This window comes from Castor canadensis, chromosome 10, assembly GCF_047511655.1.
Source record: "Castor canadensis chromosome 10, mCasCan1.hap1v2, whole genome shotgun sequence".
Classification (NCBI taxonomy): Eukaryota; Metazoa; Chordata; class Mammalia; order Rodentia; family Castoridae; genus Castor; species Castor canadensis.
Window position 1 is genome coordinate 85,194,928 of NC_133395.1, and position 23,144 is coordinate 85,218,071.

At 42.1% G+C, this 23,144-nt stretch overlaps 1 protein-coding gene across 9 annotated transcripts in view; it reads left to right on the forward strand.

Moving 5' to 3' along the window:
* Window positions 1–23,144, forward strand: part of LOC109685508 (phospholipid-transporting ATPase IB) — a 583,492-nt gene that overhangs the window by 264,582 nt on the left and 295,766 nt on the right. For all 9 annotated transcript variants that reach the window (XR_012436298.1, XM_074043751.1, XM_074043752.1 and 6 more), the window contains one exon: window positions 22,068–22,240. Coding sequence is in view for 8 of the 9 variants with exons in the window: in XM_074043751.1 (XP_073899852.1) it covers window positions 22,068–22,240 (173 nt within the window). In the remaining variant the exon portion in view is untranslated. The remainder of the gene's footprint in view (window positions 1–22,067; window positions 22,241–23,144) is intronic.

Here is a 23,144-nt window from a genome sequence, read left to right on the forward strand (position 1 = left end):
TACAGATCCAAGGAAAAGTCTCTGTAGGGAACCAGATTAAGAAGTTTTATGAACTATAGGCACAGAGCTGTTTGGGGTCCAGAGTTATCAAATTGAGGTTCTGGAGGTATGCAGTTTTGAGTATTGGTGTGAAGTGAGCTATGTGTCACAGGCAGCAGAAACTGCACTCAAGCTGGAACCAAGGACCAGAGTCAGATGTCCTTTGCTGTGGCATTTTCCTGAACAAGGCACATGACAGGTGATCGGGTGATGGTCAGTATTCTGACCACATCTTAGTCTTGGGATGCTCCTTCTATAGTCCCAGGTAATAGGCTTACATCTGTGTGGTCAGTAAGCTCATTTATCTGCTGTTTCTGATTTGACTTTATATATACACAGGTACAATTATTTATTGGCACAGATGACCAGTTTGTGCCTCATGGTATGCTGAAAGATAGTGGCTGTTTATTTGTGTAAACAAGATGTAGAGTGATTTTTATGTTGGCAAAATGGAGTAGCTTGATAAAATAGAGTAACTCAAGGCTAACACAGCCTTAAAGCTGCAGTTCTGTACAACACAGAGTAACCCAAGGCACATACAGCCTGTTCTCCTTAAGTACAGGGTTAAATGCTTGCATACCTCTCACTTAGGATTTAATTATTGCAGGCTCATAATTCTTCCAGAGGTTGAAAGGAACATATTTTAGGTGACCACAGTCCTGATTATTGCTGGGGGAAGGGCAGTAGCTCCTGTCATTCAGTCCATGTGGAAAAGTATACCAGTGGGGACCATGCTGAGCAGCTTCCCCCATGGTGCACAGGAATAGCATCATGCTACTGGTGGAAAAAGAAATAGAGCCAGTATAAACTTGTGGGAAAGTTTGTTTCCTCCTCCTCATATAACGAATATTTAATTCTCTTTCTACCTCCTTCCACCACCTACCCAAACAGCAAACAACTCTGAAAAAACCACCAAAAATTAATTTTCTCAAAAGGTGTGAAAACAATGATCTTAGATAGTTAAAAACAAAACATATCAGTGTCTTGTTTATTCCTGTGTATCTTTAAAGGAGGTGGGAATAGAGAGGGCTTTGGTCTGACTGCCTTGGATGTGGTTGTGCTCACTCTGCAACTGATAAAGAGGTACATCCCCACTGAGAGAGAGTGCTGGGTTAGAATCCAGGCCCCAGATCTCTGTGGTCCTTGGCTGATGTGTAGAAGTAAAACGTATGAAGCAGAGGCAAAATGATTTTCTATCAGTTTCTGTGCATAACTTTAGCTGAACTTCTTAATTTTTAGCAAAATAAAAACATTCAGTCCCCTTTCTGTAATGATTTAAGAAGAAGTATTAAGGAAGTAGTGCCATGAGGCTTCATGAGGATGCTGGTACAGTGGCCACTCTGCGTCTCCAGGGGCTGTCTTCTCAGCTGGGCTCTGCTCCCCATGGGTTTCAGAGGTTAACTGGATACTTCAGCCAACCCCCTCCACAGACACCTTCTGGTCTTGAAAGATGGTAATCAGGAAAAAGATCCTTTCCCACGTCTGGCTCTAGGATCCCAGTCACCTTTCAGTTGAGAGACCATGACAGCTTGGCTCACTCTTTGGCAGTTGATTTTGTTAGTTGTACTGCTGCTTTAGCTGCCACGGTTCTCCTCATCTGTCATGAGTACTCTTAAAACTCACATGCGAGTAACTTCCCCACCCTCCTATTGAGAACTGCTTTTCCCTGTGTGTGTGTGTGTGTGTGTGCGCACACTACTTGCTCTGTGATGGGCTGCACTGTTCCCTTTCTTCAGAACACTGCCATCACTGAATTACATCTTGAAAAAAGGTTGAACCCAGTTCTCAGCTGCAGGACGTCTTTCCCTGAGTCCTGCCCTGAGAATTCACATGTGCATATTGGTTTACAAGAATATTAACGTGTTCCCCCACCCCCCACCAGCAGGTGGGTAAATTACTTTAGGACTGTGAGGTAGTACTTCATGGGGCTTGGAGCTCAGGTTGGTCTGTGGTACAAGCAGTTCCCTTTGGCTTTCCTTTATGCCTAATAGTGTTGCTTTGAGGTTTTTAAGAAGAAATTCTTCATGCAATTAGAGATTCTGTTGTCATTTGCCTTAAAGGGTTGAAAAATTACTAATGTAAGGCATTAAACAAGCCAAGAAAGTAAGCTAAACATTGCAATTGATAAGACACAGAGAGTGAAAGGCCATAAAGAAAAAACTGATTTGTTAATAAGATAGTTTGAGTATTGTGTATTTAATATGCAGCATTCAGTTGTAACGTATCAGTATCACAGTATTTTAATAGTTGTGTACAAGATGAAATAGAGTTGAGGAAACAACTTAAAAGGCTGTGTTATCATGTTGTCCTCAGCGTTAGGCTTGTGGTGGCTGAAACATTCAAGATGAGGTTCTGGTTGAGTCTGGTTGCATGATTCCCTCTGTCAGTACTGTCTGTATGGGCTGCAGTTGGTCCTCTTAGGTGTTAGCATTCTAGACACAGGAGTCTTAGAATGCTTGCTTTGGTGGTGGTGGTGGTGGTATGATTTGCTTCAACTGTATTTTGTGTGTACTCTGTGTGTGTGTGTGTGTGTGTGTGTGTGTGTGTGTGTGCGTACATAGGCTTCTGTGTTGTTTCCATCCATGCATTTGTGTTTTGTTCTTGTTACTATAGCCCTGACATGATCAATTGAGTTCCCATCTCAGCTGAGCTGCCAGGTGCTGTTGCTCTCCTCTAACCAGGAGAAGGTGGGAATGATGTGGAATTACAGATGGCAACTTCTCATAAAGCAGATGAAATGCTCTTGAGATTTCTAAGAAAACACTACCTGAACCATCCTGCTTGATTTTGTGGCAGTGCGATTGTCAACTAGTCACACTTAGACTGCAGTGCTGATTTGTTTGGATAGCAGTGTGACTATGAGTAGGTGGGCAGGCACGTTGCATGTGGCCACAGACCTCCACCACTCCTTAATGTCTCAGTACATCTTTATTACCTGCCTGGTGACCTGAGGTCATTTATGTGCATGGTACCCAAAGACAGAAGCAAATAGATAGTAAAGCAGGACTTCTATTTCATTTATATTGTCATTTGCTTTTCCAACTGTCTTATGATGATTTAAAATGAACAGTGAAATGTTCAAAGGTTTTAGAGGAAACAAATTTTCCAAAGAATAAACTGAAAAGACCTAGGTTGAGGAGACTTTATTGACTGTTTGGGCCTCAAGTCTGTGACACTGATGTTAGTGACTGAGTTTAGCAGAGTGAGATGCCTGTATGTTTCAAGTTTATTGTGTGAACAACCCAAGTACTCAAAGGTCCTGCTTCTCCTTTCTAATCTTATTGGAAACATTTTTGCTCCTAGGTTTCCCTTATAGCCCAAGTGTTGCTAAATGGAAAGCCATCTTCCTTTCACATACTTCTCTTATTTTTTTCTACCCAAAGTGTTGATCTCAGGACAAGCTGAACCGACTGATTTCACCGAGTGCTCTGCTCTGTGTTTAGGGCCTTCTGGAAAGACTGTATCGGGTTCATCCACTGTTATGAATGAAAATAATCAGCTGGTGAAAGAACAAAATTAGAAACTTCTTGGTATATTTATTTCTGTGTCTCAAGAATTCTGATTTAAAGCAGACTCCATTTCAAGTAATGTGAACAGTAGGTTGTTCAGGAGTCTCAGATGAATCAATGTTTTCTTCCCTTCTCTCCAAGAAAATCTATTTAAAGCAAAGGTCAAATCTGGGCTGGATTTAGAGCCTATTAAATGCAAGTTTGGAGAAGAGAACCAGTGCCTTTTTATTCTCGACATAGTTTCAAGTGCTGGGGACACTGTAATCTTTTGCAAATCATCATTTTCTACTTATTTCTGGCATTTGTGACTCTTATTTTATTCTGAAGCCTAGTGTGGAACCTGTTGTATAGAGTGCATGAATCTGAGCCCTTGTGAAACTTTGAGTTTATTAAACTTAGGAAAAATTTAAACTTTGAAAATTGTTTCAGAAGAGTTTAGTGGGCTTTGAATTATACCTGAGAAGGATATATTAATGTATATGTTAACACGTTTATTAGTTGACATCAGAAATTGAGTGCATCAAGCCTTCCTACCTCCCTTCTCTCTCATCTCTCCTATCTCTGGCCTTATCTATCTCCATGTAGGTTGTCAAGCTTCTGCCTGAGTTAGCAACCCTGACACCAGCCCTCCCAGTGCCTTCCAGGCAGCTACCTGGCCAGAACTCTTCCCCCTGTGAAGTGAAGTCTCCAGTCCCCTACACATTTGGTTCAGGCCTCATGAGATATATGGGAATTGGCATGGCCTTTGAACTTAACTCCCTGCTTCATATTTCTACCTTCTCTAAGCCATCCCTTTATTCCATGAAGATCTGAATATATTCTGTGGACAGGCTCTGTGATAGACCCTAAAAATACAATGAATCAGCCAAGAAATCCCTGGTCCCCTGGAGCTGATATTCAAATGGAGAAGCCAGGCAGTAAGCAAAAGACATAAGTAAATAATATGGAATGTAAACCATGACAACTGCCCCATGGCAGTCAAAGAGGAGAAGGAAATAAGGAGCATGCACTGGGGGAGGGATGGTGTAATCAGCAAAGGGGCCTGAGAAGGCGCAGTGTCAAGGAAGTGGGTGTCATGATTGTCCAGGTGAACAAGAGGTGCTTGCAGTGCCCTGGAGAGATGTGATCAGGGACTGGATGCATTTTGAAGGCATGAGTGATGTGATATGCTGATGGGTTGAATATATGAGGTACAAGAGAAAGTAAGAGAAATGACTTTGATATTTTTGGCATGAGTACCTGGCAAGGTGGAGTTGTCTTGACCCAACAGGGAGGAAGGTATTTCTTAATACCCCCACCCCCGACAGGGGAGACCAGGCTGGGAGGGAGGGAACCCAGAGTAAAGTTTGGGACATACTGTGCTTAGGATGCCTTATTAGATGGCTGCATGGAGGGTGAGTTAGGTGGTTGGATATTTAGGACTGGAATTCAGGAAAGAGAGAGGTTAGATATGAAGATACAAATTTGGAATCTTAACATATAGTTGATATTTAAGGTCAAACCAGAACGAATATTCAAAGATAGAGATGAAAAAGGTCTTTGGACTGAGTCCTGAAACATTTTTCTTACAGGATTCAGAAATGCATATTTCTTACTCTTTCATCTTCCCCTTGTGGCCCTGGCCTTGCTTCCCGCACTCCGGTGCCCTTTTGCTGGCAGAGCAAGCACAGTGGTCAAGGAGCACTTCTTCGCAGAGCTGTTTCCTGGGCCTCTGTGACCTTTGGCACGTCCTCAGTTCTCGTGCTGTTCCATTTTCCTATGATGGACTCCCTGGTAAACTAACTTCTTTCATTTTAGTGGTTTTCTCCTGCTCCTGACTCCTCCCTTGTTAGTATATTTTTTCTTGTACTTGTATGTTATCCATTTTTAATAGTCTTCTATCACAGCACTTATCCTTTTGTTTACTCTTTTTTTTTTTTTTTGAGATGCTGGGGATGGAACCCAGCACATTGGTAGGCAGGTGCTTTGCCATTAAGCTGCATTCCAACCCAGACTTTATTTTTAATTTCTGTGTTCCAGCAGAAGGTGAGCTCCCTAAAGATGCTGCATGGGGTGGGAGGGCATGTCCATATTACTGCCTGGGACTTGGATCATCACCCACAGGTAGCAGCCTAGGAAACGCAGTTTGAATTGAAAAGTTTAGTTTCTTATGGTTCAAAAGAGTGGTCTCTGGTATATACATATATATTAAAATACATGCACACACTTGTACACGAATGTATGTATGGGAATACCTGGAAGGATGATGGGTGAGCCTCACCCTTCCACCTACTCATGCCCAAAACACCAAGGTCACTCTTCTTCCTTTCTCTTGCACCATTATGTATTTTGCATATCTGTATGTCAGCATCTATCTCTGTATATATTTATCTAAGTATATGTGTGCATATGTATATATGTATATTCCCCCCAGAATAGAATAATTTTTCATCTCTTTTCCTAAGCATTTTGGTAGTGTCTTGGGAGACAAAACTGTATGTAGGAAAAAGGATGCTTCCATAGGCACACTAGAAGTCACTGACTTCATTCAATTTGCCACCCTACTCAAGGTTTTAAATAGTAAGGCTGACACTTGGGCTGGTAGGGTAGCTCATGTCTATAATCCCACCCACCCAAGAGGCGGAGGTAGGAGGATTGAGGTTTAAGGCCTGCCTGGGCAAATTTAGCATGAGATCCTATCTGAAAAACAAAGTAAAAGCAAAAAGTCTGGAGGCATGGCTCAAGTGGTAGAGGCCCTGAGTTCAACCCCCCCAACCCCCAAAAAAGAAAAAAAAAGCTGACACTTTATTTTTCCCTATAGAAATTTATGCCTCTCAATCTGTGTATCTCTGTCTGTCTCTATCTCTGCCTGCCATTCTGTCTCTCTGTATACATGTGTTGAAGGTAAAATCCCTACAGAAAGCTACTTAAGAAGCCTCAGAAAATCCTTATGTCTGTGAAGACCTTTCTGTTTTTTAAATCTGGGAATTTGACTGTTCTCTCAACATTTCTAGTTTAATTTTAGAGACTGAGCCTTCACACAGTTAGTGGAGAAAAGAACCTGAAATGTGTACCTGTGTTGGAAACAGCCCATGACAACCATGGGAGAAGCTGTGTAGAGTCCTCATGACACCCAGTTTTTGGATGAGTTTTGTCTCAGTAGAAACCCGAGGATGCAGTGATGACAAGGTGAGACTGTGTAGCCCAGGCCTCCAGGGCAGGAGCACAGTGGAGTAGTGCCCCACCAAATCTGTATCTGTAAACCAGAAACCTGTGACCATCATGGTGATCTGTAGTTCCACTTTATTAAAGAGGTGGGTAGAAAGAAACAAAACAGTACATGCCAAATAGCCAGTGCAACTGGGTGTCCTAATCCATGAGCAGCAGGGATTGGGAGCCATATGACCAACAGCACATGAAGGCGTTTCTCAGAGATAAGCAGGCACTTGCCTGGTGGGAACTTGGACTCACGGCTCACAGACTATAATTTTACAAGAGAAGCTGGATATCAGACTTTCATGAGAAATCTCCTGGCTTTTAAATTTTTTAAATTTGACTAAAATATTTTAAACATAAATGTATAGGGAGGCTATTTTTTTTGGGGGGGGGAGCAAGTATGGGAGTGGACAAGAGAGGGATGGAGGTAAATATAGTTGAAGTACACTGTATACATGTACAAAAATGTCACCCATGTCAGTCTGTCACTCACACTTACTCCACTGCGCTTAGAACTCTGTATTCTGTATTATTTCCACCGTGCCTGTGCAGAGCAGAGCCCTTGGAGTTTTATGCATTGTTGTGTCCCCAAAGTTGGCATTCCCCAGCCACTTACTAGACATGTGACTGGCCCCCCAAGCTACCATGTCAACTACTTTTCAAAATCTTGATAGAAGTCCATTGTCATAGTACAGATGCAGAAGGGCATGACCAGGGCAGAGGAGAGCACAGGACCCTGAGTGCCAGAGCAGATGCTCTGGACAGGGTTGGGAGTTCAGGAAGCAGCAAATATTCCCCAATCAAGGGCCAGTGAGCAGCTTCTCAGCATCTGCTGTTTGCTGGGGGACTTGCTTATTTTTTTTTTCCCTAAGGGGAGTGGTAAGGAAATGACACAAATGGTTTCCTTTTCCATTCCTCACCAAAGGCTGGTCGAGAGGTTATGTGAACCCCAGAGTGACAGCAGCAGCCAGGGGTCCAGCTGGAACCAACTGGTGGGGTGGGGGGAGCCTGCAGTGGTTGGAGTGGCTCTTCCCCGGCTGTTTTCCTGGGTAACAGTGTCCAAGAAGAGAAGCTTCCCAACCTTCACCCATGCTCCCTGAGGGCCTTCCCACCCTCATCTGGCTGCGAGCATTTTGATTTGCTCTTAGATCAAAGCCAACTCTCACTACCATGTTCAAATTCACCATCCTCTAATCCCCAGTCACACAGTAGCCACCTCCCTCACTTCCTCCTGTGTTCTGTTTCCAGTGATTGCCTCTTTTATCTTCCTGGCTAGGAATTACTTACCCATCCCCACTTCCTCCCCAGTCCTCTGACCACTCACCACACACTGTTTATTCCTTTTCTTAAGTGTGTGTCTGGATTTTATCTTTTATCCCAGAGGTTGGGCTGTCAGCATTGGAGCCTCCTCAAGTCATCTGTGATCTTACTCCAGTCCATCTTTTGTACTGTGGGTGAGAGATCAGCAAATAAAAATCTCAGTATGGTATCTGTATACACAAAAGCCTTTCAGGGTTCTCTGTAGGCTCTGGGATGAATAAAAGTGCCTCACTGTGGCCTACCATGCTCCCCATACTCCAATACCTTTGTGCCTCTAGCCTGTGGTTTACACACCTTACAGGCCTGGGATACTTGTGCCAGGCCCATTGGTTTTTCTGGTTCTTTGTACATTTGTCTGTGTTGCTGTTTTTCTCTGGGACTTTCTAGGCCCTACAATTTTATGCACATAGGCTCTTCTTGGCTAAAGGCTAATTCTAGAAATCAATCTCTCTCTCTCTCTCTCTCTTTCTCTCTCTCTCTGTCTCTCTTTCTGTCTCTCTCTCTCTGTCTCTCTCTTTCTGTCTTTCTCTCTTTCTCTCTGTCTCTGTCTCTGTCTCTCTCACTTTCTCTCTTTGTCTGTCTCTTTCTCTGTCTCTCTCTTTCTCTGTCTCTTTCTCTCTATCTCTCTTTCTGTCTCTCTATCTCTCTTTCTGTCTCTCTGTCTCTCTCTGTGTCTCTCTCTCTCTCTCTCTCTCTCTCTCTCTTTCTCTCAGTACAGGAGGTTGAATTTAGGCCTTGCACTTACTAGGCAGGCATTCTACCACTTGAGCCAGTCTGCCAGCCCTCTGTGCGTTGGTTATTTTTGAAAGAGGGTTACTCTGTGCCCAGGCTGGCCTGGACCATTATTCTCTGACCCAGCAGCCACTGGTTGAGATGGGATCTTGAGACCATCTTGCTGGGGTTGGCCTTGAACCGTGATCCTCCTGGTCTCTGGCTCCCAAGTAGCTAGATTACAGGCTTCAGCCACCATGCCTGGCCTGGAACTTTTTTTTCTCATTCTACATTTTAACGTAAACTTTCATATCCATACTTTTGACTCCTTGGCAGTCTATGTTAAAAAAAAAAAAAAAAGCATGGTGAGGAATGTTCTACCCCACCCTGAAACACACCCTCCCTTCCCTGGTTGGTTATTCCTTCTGCACAATCAGGGGAACCTTCTGGCCAGGGCTGTGTTGGAGGAATGCTGTCCTGCTCCTGACTTCAGTGCAGAACTCCAGGGGGAAGTGAGACTTTTCCTATGCTTTCCACTTGCTTATTTGGCTTTGTTTATTTATTTATAAAATTTATAACAGAGGATGCCTCTGCTGTTACCAACTACAGATGCTTTCGTAGAAAATACACTTGGCTCTGTTTATCTGTAGGATCTACATTGGTAGATTCAACTGACCATGGACGAAAGATATTTGGGGAAAAATTGCATCAGCATTGAACGTGTCTAGACTTTTTTCTTATCATTATTCTCTAAACAGTACAGCATAACTTGAACTGTTTTCATAGCATGTACCTGGTGTTAGGTATCAAAATCCATCTAGAGATGATTTAATTAAAGCACACAGGAGATTTGGTGTCCCAGAGGGTCCTGAACTAGTGTCTCATAGATACTGAGGGATGTCTGTATTTCCAACTACAAACTTTGTAGCCATATAGATGGGAGAGATTTTCTTAACATAGCAGAGGATCTGTATTCAGCTGTTCCTTCCTCAGGCATATTCTCCCTATACCCCAACCCAAGCCGCTTCAAGGAACACTGAGCAAGTCTCACTGGCAAGTGCTGTCCAGTACTGGCCATGTCAGTTGGTGTCATCCTCAGAGCTTGTGGTTGGCAGGCCATCCCTGGCCCTTACCTCCTTAGGTGCTATGAACATGTGGTTGTGATCTTTACTGCATGCTTGCACAGCCTATACCTGCCACACAGGCATTTAGAAAACATTTTGTAACTTCCCTTCATTAATTCTTCCTCAGAATGTTTTTTGAGACAGGTTCTCACTGTGTAGCCCAGGCTGACCTCAAATTCTTGATCTCCCTGCCTCAGCCTTCCAAGTGCTGGAATTACAGATGTGCACCAACGCACCCAGCTACTCTTTATTTTATTTATTTTTTTTTTTTTACTGTTTCCATTTGCGATTTGCAGGACACTGAAAACAGCCTGGGAACATTATAATTCCTCTAAGAGCCAGGAAACTTTAGAGGTAGCAAGTGGCCTACTTATATCTTCAAAATATTAAAGTCAACAGTTTTAATTACCGACAGGCAAGAAATGAAGATACCTGTGTTAATTTTTTGTAAGGCATGATAGGTTACTTATGAATCTTGTTTTATCAGAAGGCAGGTAAGTTGTATGTCAGGCACTGAACTGGGCTGTGCTGCGTGCGATGTGTTGCTTGCAGTGGCATTGCAGATACTAGCATTTGTCCCTGTGAGCTACGTGTAGATATTAACGATATTAACAATGCACTGCCTTTCTTGCTGAAGTGTTGTTGACTTTCTTAATTGCATAGTTTGTTAAAAACTCTCTGTAGACTATAGTTCTCTAGAGATTAATTTCTACAGTAGTTTGTTTCTCAATTTGTAAATTTGATCTCATAGTGTTGGGTTAGGGCACTTGAAAATTCCTCCAAGAAACAGGTGGCTCTAGGAATAGTAAGTGTGGTGACTATGTCTTTGACACATTAAAGTCACAAATTTTAATCCTAAAAGGTTTGTGAATTTAAGAAATGATGCCAAGGTTCATAGTGAAATTATTTCTACTTAGTATGAAGATATTAATGTAGTGGGTGAGTCTACGTGCCCTGAAGTGTACGTGACTTCCAGAGAGCACAGTCCAGGCAAATGTGTGACAAGCAACTGTTCCATGAATTATGGAGGTCACTTTGTATCTGCTACGTGATGGTTCACAAGTGCAGATTTCACATTCTTCTTGTGTCAGGTCACACTTTGGAATAATTTTCCTATAGGAAAAACAAGGCTTTTCTAAGAATTCCACATTTAAAAAATTATGAAAAAAAAATCCATGGTCAAGATTCAAACAGTAAAACGTATAAATTATTTTTGGATCTTACTATACACAGCTATTCAGGAATGTATTTGTTTAGCATGTAAGAGGATTCCTAGTACTAAAATAAAAATCTAGTTTGGGGAAGGAAATAAACATACTACGTTTGCTATTTCATATCCTTTGAAAATGTAAAGAAGTACATACTTTCAGGGATTTTTTAAACTCCAGTGATTTGAGTTCTGTCAAAACTGTTAGTCACATTTACGTTTGATAAATAGTGGTGATTGATAGTTTCAAAGTTTCTAGGCTCTGAATCGTAAGTGAACAAACAATCTCTTTTTCATAAGCATTATCTGCTCATTAGCTGTCACAGCCAGTTTTCTTTTATACATCGTTTCCTGAGTCTCTCCTCTAACACTGTCTGGGGTGTCTTCTTAGAAAAATGTAGGTGTTGCAGAGAGTTGAGACATTAAAAAAATGAAGAAAGAAGAAGAAGATACTAAAACACAGGTTATCCTAGCACCCACAATGAGATTCTTAGGTGGACAGTCCCATGTGTACAGTTGTTAATCCCTACACTAATGTTCCCATGTAAATACTAGCTGAATGGGTCCTTTTCACTTACTTGTATTTCTTGAAATCTCAGCAAACAGAAATCACTTAATTCAGTAAGCATTAAATGAAATTCGGGAATGTGTGTGTGCATTAATTTGACTTAGGCATTCTGCTATATAATAAATTTCAAAACATGTACAATAAATATATACTGTTTTATTTGTCTATTAAAGTTAAAACCTAAACTGTGCAACACTATTAGTCATTTGGGAAACGTAAATGAAAGCTAACCATGAATGGTAGTATTGCACAGCCACTAGAAATCTAAAATGAAAAGACTGAGTGTGCAAGTGTTGAAAGGATGAGGAGTAACTGGAAAGCTCATGCATCGTTGCGGGGAGCCCAAATGCACAGAACTTGGAAAACAGCCTTGTAGTTTCTCTGTCAGTCAGCTTTCCATTGCTGTGACACAATACTTGAAATGTACAACTTGCAGGAGGAAAAGTTTATTTTGGTTCATAATTTCTGAGGATTCACTCCATGGTTGGTTGGCCAAGTTGCTTTTGTACCCCTGGCAAGGCAGAACATCGTGGTGGAGAAAACTGCTCACTTTGTGGAGGTCAGGAAAGAGAGGGAGAGGGAAAGGAGAAGAGAGGCCTGGTTCTGACATCTCCTTCAGAGGTACGTCCCCAATGACCTCACTTCCACTAGGTTCTACCTCCTAAAGCTTCGACCACTTGCCAGTAGTGCCACAGGCTGGAGAGCAAGTATTCAGCACATGGGGCTCTGGGAGACATTCTACACTAAAATTGTAGTACCCTGTATGTGTCTGTATATATGGTATGACGAGTAATTCCAATCTTGTGTTTCTATTCAAGAGAAATAAAAACATACATCCACATAAAGACTAGCACACAAATATTCATAGTAGAAAATTATTCATAATATTCTCAACTGGAAATAGCCAGTATTTGGCAGGGTTCTGTAAAGGAACAGAATGTATATATAAAAAGGAACTTAGATTGTCTTACATGATTGGAAGCTAGATAGTCCTACAATGGCTGTCTGCACACTGGAGAGCCAGAAAACCCAGTAGCTGCTCAGTCTAGGGAAGCTGGAAGCCTCAGGACAAGGGGAATCAATGATGCAGCCCAGGTCCGAGGCTGATGGTCTAACCACCCTGGAGAGTTGCTGGTGTAAGTCCGCCTTGAAAGGCTGGAGAAGCTGGAGTTTTATGTTCTTGGGTGATAGCAGCAGCAATGGGCACTCATGTAGAAAGAATCCAGCTTGCACGCTGCCTGGCTTTCTCCTTCCATTTTTATTCCATCTGGGCCCCCAGCCTATTGACCATTCTGCCCACAGGTAAAGTGGATATCTCCCATCTCCCCATTGCTGTCACAGATGTCAGTTCTGTGGAAATGCTTTTACAGACACAACCAGAGCATGCTTTCCTAATCTCCCACACATCTCTCAATCCAAGCAAGTTATCAAGATTAAGCATCACACATCCCAAAATGTACGATAATGGATGAACAGATAAACACATTGTGGCTTATTTGTACATTGGAATGCTAGTCAGCAGCAAAACCATTGGATTTTGCTCAAAGTGTTAGGTTAAGTAAATAGACTAGACAGAAGAGACACAAACTGTGTTTCTATTTGTATGACTTTGTAAAAGAAGCAAAACTATAGCGGACAGAAGTCAGGAGCCAGGGGCGAGGGGAGAGGATTGCCTGCAGAATGTCAGGAGGGAATGATGGAAATGTTTCGTATCTTGATTGTTTGTGTATGTGTGTGGGGTGGTTACATAACATGTAATTTTGGCAAGACTCATGGAATCATATAGTTTAATTGTACCCTGGAAAGCCAGTTAACTAACAGAATAATAATGCTGCAGCAAGTACTTCTATAGAGGCTTATGGGGTTGTGTGAATTAAGTAAATTGGGTTGCTTTACTGTGAGAAGATAAGAATTTTTTAAATCAGAAATAGAAACATTTTATGGGAGGGTAGGGATGGTTGGGGTAGGGTGGAGAGACATGAAATCGGGTGAGGAGGAGTAAAACAGAGCCTGAGGGTCCCAGAGTGGTACCTACTGCTTCTGGCCAAACCCAAATGTCTCCTGAAATTGTTGGATGGCTGTGGGATCTCATCCTGCATTCCTTAAAATTATTAATATTATAGGAAGCCTTTTAAAACTTACCCATTTACCATTGATTCCTTCTTTGAACTTAAGAACTTTAAATTGGGGATATTTACCTATCAGAGCAAAGCAAACATGGAGAGCATAAAGGTCCCAGCTCCATCTGCCACCAAGAGCTGCACAGTGGCCACGAACAGTTACTCTGAAGTCAGCTTTGGCAGCCTGAGTTAGCTCACAGTGGGTTTGCTGTGTAAAGTTTTCTGTGAAGTTTTATAAACTTGGGTTACAACCGTTAGGTCCCATAAATGCAAAAGCATTGAGAATACCAGTGCTATTAAGGAGGTGTGATTGTATTGGAAATGATTAGAGAAAAGAAAAGGAAAAGAAAGTGTTAGGAACTGGTGGATTCAGCTGTCCTGCTACAAGAGCCTGGGCAGTGAAAGAGATCTCAAGATGAGAGGGTGGCAATGATGAGAAAGGGTGGGACCAGCATGGCATAGGAGAAAAATACTGAACCTGTGGGTAGAAGATGGCACTCTTTGCCCAAGGTTAATTTAGGAGCAGGCTGTCTGCTCCCTGACTTAAAGGCTAAGTATGGTTTGGTTGAAGGGCTGCTAATGAAACTTGAACCAGTCTGGCTTTTGGCGTGGTCAGCTTGGAGCCCCTTGGAATTTGCAGAACATCAAAGCCAGGGCTGAGGCAGCTGCTGCTACCAGAGCTTCTGAGGAATCCCTTGTGGCCCTGCCGGGCCCACAGAGGACGAGGGCTCTTACCTCCACAGATTTCCATCTCACTGGAGGTGCATGTTTGATTGTGAAGAAAGATTCCTCCCTTCTGCAAATCAGTAGAGATGCATCCAGGCTCTAGAATATTTTTCTGTCCTGGTTTGTTTAGTAGATCCAAAGTGATTAACAGTAGAGCCAGCCTAGGAGTCCTTTCTGCTCAGAAGTTTAGCAGGTCCTTTTGGTTTTTTAGACTACTTCCTTTCATTATTTCTTTCAGGTTTATTTTGAACTGACCTCCTGAAACAAAGTCTAAAGGCATTAAAATAGAGTATGTAGTGTTTTGCTGGGTTTAGCCACTCTGTGCCTCTCTGGTTCTCTAGCGTCCATCAGGTGAACCTCAGAGGAGCCTCTGCAGATGAGGTTGCAGGGTTCTGCTGTCTCTGGTGTTTGTACAGTTTTATTTCAAACACTGGAAATGTAACAGCAAGCACTGATCTTGTGAGAAGAAATACAAGGTCACCAGCGAACACAACTGGGAAAAAGGTAGACTTTGTTTAGCACGGCTAATGAGACAGTTGCAGTCACCCTCTTTGGGCACTAAAATGTGTGTTTTTAATTGCAAGGGAAAATGAAATTGTAGAACATGAATGAACAGCTGGAAATATATAGTACAATATTAACACCCAGAAGGCAAATTCTAATTAAAGATTTTGGAATGTTTCTTATCTTTCTGGGAAGAAACCCCCAGCCCCAGCTCCCTGTGTGCCCCTCATTATAGCTAAGGCTGTTGTAACTTTCAGTAATTGGTTTTTTATTAAAATAAGAGAGTGCAGTATAAATTTTAGCAAGTGGGCTAAGTAGGCATTAACAGACCCTGGGACCCAACCACAATATGTAATATTGTCCCGTTGGGACAGTGGATTCTAAGTGCCCTATAACTACCTTACAAATAGACTTTTGAATCATAGTCCATCTGAGAATAAGGAACTGTTTGTGATAGTAATACCTTCCATTGGCTGGCGTGAGAACTGCACAGAAGGGACCTATATTCTGCCACATGTGTGTAGGGAACCCAGCTAGTCTGGATTTGATCAAAGATTATTGCTGAGTGGGCACTGCAAGAGTAGGAATAAAACCAAGGTAGAGGCTGGAGACAAGTGAAGGGTGGGGCAGAGTGCGGATTGCAGAGGTTTTCAATCTCCAAGGCAAAAGTGGGATTCTGAGCAGATGAAGTGAGGGGAGAACAAGAAGAAAAATTATTTAGGAACATAGGAGGCTATAGGCAAAATGGCCAACAGTAAGAAATAAGAAGAATTGAGAACCAGTCTTTCTTCTTATTTTTGGCAGCACTGGGGTTTGAACTTAGGACTTTGTACTTGCTAGGCAGGTGCTTTACATCTCTAACCCTGTTTGGTTATTTTGGAGATCATAAGATCTCACTTTTTTCCCAGGCTAGCCTGGACAGTGATCCTCCTATTTTAGGCCTTTCCCCATTGATGGGATGACAGCCATGCCACTATACCCAGCTTTTTTCTGTTGAAATAGGGTCACACAATTTTTTTTTTTTTTTGCCTGAACTGGCCTGGAATCTCAATGCTCCTAATGTCAGCCTCCCCAGAATCTAGGATTATAGGCATGAGCCACCAACATCCAGTTGAGAACCAGTCATTTTTTAAGGAAAATATAACATCATATGGAGGCAGAATAGCCCCCAAGGAAATCAAAGAGATGCCCCCAATACTGAGAAATGATTTTTCTCATATTTTATAAGGCAATAGGTAGAGTCAAGACTTGGACATATCAATTCATTTGTGAGTTCAGCACATTTATTGAGCACCTGTCATGGATTAACATGATCAGAGGTTGGCAAAGGAAGTCTCGGCCTTCATCAGATTTACAATTTAATATAATTCCAGTCAACCACAAAAAATGAGCCATACTGGCTGGGGCATAATTTGGTGATACAAAGAATCTGTTCATAGGAGAATATTAGCTTTGCCTTATTTCATCCTTTATTTTGTGTATTTTCACCTTGATTATATTGTAATATTTATGAGAGAAGATAACATGAAACATATATGCTTGGTATTTTTAATCACTTTTGGGGCATAGCAGCTACTGTACTAACTATATCTTGGTTAATTGATCAAAATAAATTTGATATATGTAGCTACTTACTTGAATTAACACAACTGCTTAATGTAAATGGAAGTTTCTTTTATTGTTGTAACATAACTTAGTAATGTTTGGCTCTCTCTGTATAAGTGGAGAGTGGCCACTGTGTGTCTACATTTTACAGTTCCATTGCAGGGGGTCATGTCACACATCCCAGCTCCAGGAAGTCTTGCACTGCCCTCCCACCACCACTGTGCATTATTGGGCGCTGTGGTGTGAATGTGCCTTCAGAAGTTCACAGTTCAAAATTTAATCCCTAATGTAACAGTGTGAGGAGGTGGGGCCTATTGAGAGGGAGGTGAAGTCATTAGACTCCACCCTCGTTAATGTATTCATACCAATTATAAAAGAACTTGAGGCTTTGAGTTGGACCTCTTGCTCTCTCTTGTTCTCCCTTGCCCCTCTGCCATGGGGTGACACAGCTTGAAGACTCTTACTAGATGCTGGCCCCTTGATCATAGGCTTTTGAGGCTCCAGAACTGTGAGCAGTTAAGTTTCTGTTCATTAGAAATTCCTCAGACTCAGGTATTCTGTGATAGCAGTACAAAACAGATTCAGGCTGTGATTTTCTCCCACATATTCTGTTCTGTGCTGTGCAGGTATCTATAAGACAACTGTCGTATTGTATTAGAAAGCTGTTCCAAACACTAAGCATGATGGCAAATATTCATCTCACAGTGACCATGTGTTCTCATGTTTCTGTGTTCCTTTTATCTCAGTATCCATGACAACACAGAGCGCTATACTGTCCATGGGCTCAAGCATTTGCCTGTTGTCTTAGTCATCTCCAACTATTAGAGCAAAAATACCATGGCCTCTGTGGCTTAAGAACAGAAGTTTTCTTCATGGTTCTAAGGGCTAGGAAGTCAAGATGAAGGTTAAAGCACTGTTTTTAGGTGGCTCTCTTCTTTTTTTTTTACTATTTTATTATTCATATGTGCATACAAGGCTTGGGTCATTTCTCCCCCCTGCCCCCACCCCCTCCCTTATCACCCACTCCGCCCCCTCCCTCTCCCCCCACCCCCTCAATACCCAGCTGAAACTATTTTGCCCTTATCTCTAATTTTGTTGATGAGAGAGTATAAGCAATAATAGGAAGGAACAAGGGTTTTTGCTGGTTGAGATAAGGATAGCTATACAGGGAGTTGACACACATTAATTTACTGTGCATGTGTGTTACCTTCTAGGTTAATTCTTTTTGATCTCACCTTTTCTCTAGTTCCTGGTCCCCTTTTCCTATTGGCCTCAGTTGCTTTTAAGGTATCTGCTTTAGTTTCTCTGCATTAAGGGCAACAAATGCTAGCTAATTTTTTAGGTGTCTTACCTATCCTCACCCCTCCCTTGTGTGCTCTTGCTTTTATCATGTGCTCAAAGTCCAATCCCATTGTTGTGTTTGCCCTTGATCTAATGTCCACATATGAGGGAGAACATACGATTTTTGGTCTTTTGGGCCAGGCTAACCTCACTCAGAATGATGTTCTCCAATTCCATCCATTTACCAGCGAATGATAACATTTCGTTCTTCTTCATGGCTGAGTAAAATTCCATTGTGTACAAGTACACATTTTCTTGATCCATTTGTCAGTGGTGGGGCATCTTGGCTGTTTCCATAACTTGGCTGTTGTGAATAGTGCCACAATAAACATGGGTGTGCAGGTGCCTCTGGAGTAACCTGTGTCACAGTCTTTTGGGTATATCCCCAAGAGTGGTACTGCTGGATCAAATGGTAGATCAATGTTTAGCTTTTTAAGTAGAAGTTGGCTCTCTTCTTGCTATGTTCTCACATGGTGGGAGAGAGAGAAGAGAAGGGGTGGGGAAAGAACACTCTTGTCTCTTACCAGGGCAGTGGTCCTTTCACAAGGGGTCCTCCCTCATGACGTAATCACCTCTCAGAGATCCCGCCTGTAAACAGGGTTTCAACATAAGGGATTTTTTAAAATTTATTTTATTCATATGTGCATACAATGTTTGAGTCATTTCTCCCCCCTTCCCCCATCCCCTTCCCACTCCCTCCCTCTTCCCGCCCCCCCCCGCTGCCCCCCTACCCCCTCGCTACCAGGCAGAAACTATTTTGCCCTTATCTCTAATTTTGTTGAAGAGAGAATATAAGCAATAATAGGAAGGACCAAAGGTTTTCGCTAGTTGGGATAAGGAGAGCTATACAGGGAGTTGACTCATATTGCTTTCCTGTATCCATGACAACACAGTGTGCTGTGTGTTACCTTCTAAATTAATGCTTCTCGAACTAACCATTTCTCTAGTTCCTGGTCCCTTTCTCCTATTAGCCTCTGTCGCTTTAAAGTTTCTGCATTAATTCTTTGCATTGAGGACATCAAATGCTACCTTGTTTTTTGGAGGTTTCTTGCCTATCCTCATACCACCCTTGTGTGCTCTCACCTCATCATGTGATCAAAGTCCAATCCCCTTTCAACATAAGGATTTTTGAGGGATTCAAGTAGCACCTTTTACGGTTTGACTGAGAATACCACAGCTCCATAACTCGTGTTTCCCAGGCTGTGAGGTGGTAAGGGGCTTTAGTGTCCTCCTCTCCCCCATCTCCAACCCCCTGCTTCTGTTAAAACTCCAGTGCTCTTCGGATCCTTTCCCTACACATTTGGGGAGAGGTGTGGGTCTGTGCATATCAAGAATATTAAGAACATAGCTTTCTTAGTTACCAGGTCTTAGTCCACTTTCTTTTTAAAAAAATTTTATTAGCATATAATAATTGTACAGGGGGGCTACATTGTGATATTTATGTATGTGCTTATAATATGTTTTAGTTAGATTTACTCCCTCTTAGTCCATTTTCTACTGCTATAATGAAATACCTCAGACTAGTATTTCATTATAATATAAACAGTAGAAGTCTATTTAACTCATGGTTCTGGAGGCTGGAAAAGTCCAAGGTTGAGGGGCTACATCTGAAGAGGGCCCTTCTTGCTATGTCATTACAAATTAGAAGGGTGGGAGGGAGAGAAGGAGAGGAAATGAGAGAGACTGATAGCAAGCTGAATTCCTTTTAGAACACACACTAGGAATAACGATGTTAATCACCTTTTATTTGACCCAAACTCTCAACACTGCTACATTGGGGATGAAGTCTCCAACACATAAACTTTATGCACACATTCAAAGCATAGCACCATAGCAAACCAGAGCAAACATTTCTGTTGCCCAACTTCCCAGCACTTAGGCTTGCTCTGGTGACACCTGCCCCTGAGCCTCCCACACTGGTGGGTGGTTAGTAGCACATACTGAGGACCTCCCCTGCCCCTATAGCTGATGAAGAAGGGTCACTGGTGTGTACTCTGTCCCTATGCATGCTCCAGAAATAACCCCAAGTAGAAAAAGTGCCCCTCTTGGTATGACTCTCTCTGTATGTCTCTACTTGTGCTACTTCCTTTTTAAAAAAGAAAAACTATAGACAACGGTCTCTGTATTTCAGTGACTTTTATTCCTCAGTCTTTTTCTTGTGGGTTCAGGTGTATTTCCATGAGGAGGCCATGAGTGGAAGGCCCGGAGCTAGACTGGGCTCTATTGCAGCATCAGAATGCTTGGGGGAGCAAATGAGCATCTTGGACTTCACCCCTTTGCTGACATTCTCAGGAGGTTTTTCAGTCCTCCATGCATCAACCCCTGGCAGAATCGCCCCAGACTTGTCTGTGTTCTGGTGAACACATGCAGGTGTCAAGCTGGAATTTCCCAAAGTGGGAAGAATTGTCTTCTTTCCTTCCAGATTCTAAAGGTCAGGCTGTTTCCACAGATAAAGTAAATGTAGATGCTTCCAAGATGCTTGTTTGACGTTCAAAATTGTATAACAATAAAGATATGAAGTTGCCTTTATTCTTAGTTAAAGTCAATGTAACTTTTAATCATAGTACATTGTTGTGTTAATTATTCATTTGTTGTTACTCATTGTGGGAAGTAAAAGATGTGTATGTTTTCCTTAATCTAGGAAATTCTTCCTGCATAAATAGTATGAGGGAAAAGGAAGAGTTTCATCGAGTGTTTCCTATGTGCAGAGCCCGGTGTTCAGTGCTTGTCCACGGATTGGCTCATTTGCTTATGACAAAAATGCTAGGAAGTATTCTTAGCCACATCTACACGTGAGAAAATGGCAGTCTAGCAAGGAGAAGCATCTTGCTCAAGGTCACAGAGGTAATCAGTGTAGAGCTGGAACAAGACTTCAGGTTGTGCCGTCACACTGCAGATCTCTAGGCTATATCCTCTTAGCAACTCTTTGCCTGTTGTCAAAAGTTTCTTATTGAGAATGAAAAGTGAACCCAAAGTCAATGGAACTTGTTGGTCACTGAGATAGCGATGGCTCCTCATTTTTACTAGAGGGAGAAAGATTCCTGTTCATTAAACATATTTCTTTAAGGCCATAATTTATGTTCTCATATGCTAAATTGCATGTAAATGTAACTTCATAACTGAAGGACTCTCATCCTGATAGAATAATTTCTGCAGACTTTTCATTAACCAAAAATTACCTTCTTTTACTTGGGCCTCACATCCTATACATAGTCATACAATTCCCTAGGATGGTCAGAACATACTTTTTTAGCCTTTAAGAATAGTTCTGGGCTTTAATTCCGCATAACAGTAGACACCACACCAAGGTACTTGTTTAGGCAGGAAGTCATGTTTTAGTAGGTTTGGACAATTTAATGTGATTAGATGTTTCCCACATGTTTTGAAAATGGCCAGCTCATTTCATATCCTGATTATATATGGAGGGAATGGTTTAATCTGAAGATCTCCACAGGAATAGAAATTAGTCTTTTGTGTTATTTTCATATCTCTTGATATTTTTTGCATACTCTAAAGATTACCGTGTGTAAGCTGAGAAATGATAGTGTTTGCCATTCGAGTTCCAGTAATGCTATCTTTTATGCAAAAAGCACATTGGTTATATGGAGTTCCATATTCCACAGTCGTCAGAAATAATGTGTGTGCCAGGACTGTGGGGAGGGAGGTGAAGGAGAATGATGGAGGGGGTGAATTCAAGTATTATATATTTGATATATTGTAAGAACTTTTGTAAATGCCACAATGTACCCCTACCCAGCACAATAGTAAAAAAAGAGCTATTAATTAAAAAACAGTAGAAATAATGCATACATAGTGGGAAGAAGAGAGAAGATGGTTCTTGTATAACCTGAGGTTAAAATTCCAGGGAAGGAGAGTTTCAATACTCTTGATTGGCTGTACACCCCAGGCAGAGTGGGTGACTATAAATATCAAATGTCCATGAAAGCTCCCCAGAGGGAATGTTAGTGACTTCTACTGTGTGATTGTACCGAGTTGAACTGTTTTCCATGTTCTTATTTCAAGGAACTTATTTTGGGTTCTGTCTTGCCTTTGATATATTAAGCACACAGATGTGATCTCCCTCCATTCTTGTTCCAGGCAACAAGGGCTGCCATCACTCAGCATTGCACCGACCTTGGGAACTTGCTGGGCAAGGAGAACGATGTGGCCCTGATCATCGACGGCCACACCCTCAAGTATGCACTGTCCTTTGAAGTCCGGAGAAGCTTCCTGGATTTGGCGCTCTCATGCAAAGCAGTCATTTGCTGCAGGTGGGAATGTGGGCTGACCTGTGCACTTGGCTTCTCTAGAAGAAAGGAATCCGTGCATAGGAACTCTAGGCTTCAAGTTTTATGTCCAAAAAAGGCTAACAAAAATACAAATGTATCTTTTGCTTGTGCAAAGCCAGTTAGTGGCTCTTGTGCTTCTGTTTTGTTTACAGTCTTCAGAGAAGATGACGGTAGGAGCGCAGGCCTCCAGTGATGCTCATGGCCTCAAGCTGGTGTGGGAAATTCCCAGGGTCCTACCTGCTTGGTTTCTTGTCTGGTGTTTGAGCTTAACTTCTAAGACTTGCGGGGCCCTGAGGCCTCTACTGAAGTCCAGGGGCTGTTTTTTCAGTGAACAAGGAACTTGGGTCTGGTTCATGAGATACCAGTGCTTTTGTTACATTCCACCAGAAGTCTTAATTTAGGGTGGACACTGTTAACATTCCATTGACTACTGGCAACATGGAAGTCCATTCTGATAAAGACTTGAAAGTCAGAATTCTAAGGAAAATGAATTACTAGTAGGGCAAGTGGCCACTGAAGGCCATTCATGCAGATGGCAAGAAGGGTAGAAAGACTGGTGTAAAACCAGACTGGTGGGTGTGGGGACTTGACTCCTGTGAGTTCCTCACCATGGAGGCTATTTCTGTTCCATCCCCAAGTGGTCAGTCACTTCTGTCTATCAACTGTCTTGTTGGTTAACTAGCCGTCTTCCAGCTTGTTGATTGTAGCAGAAAGAACAACAATGTGGAAAATCATGGCAAACGGTAACTCAAAGCAAGCATGCTAAAACCATATAAAGTTTTTTAAAGGGAAATAAAAATTCATCCATTTGGATTCTCAGGGGAGGCCAGGAACACCTTAAGTCTTTACGGGAACATGCTCTTCTCTGCCAGGTGCTTGATACTAA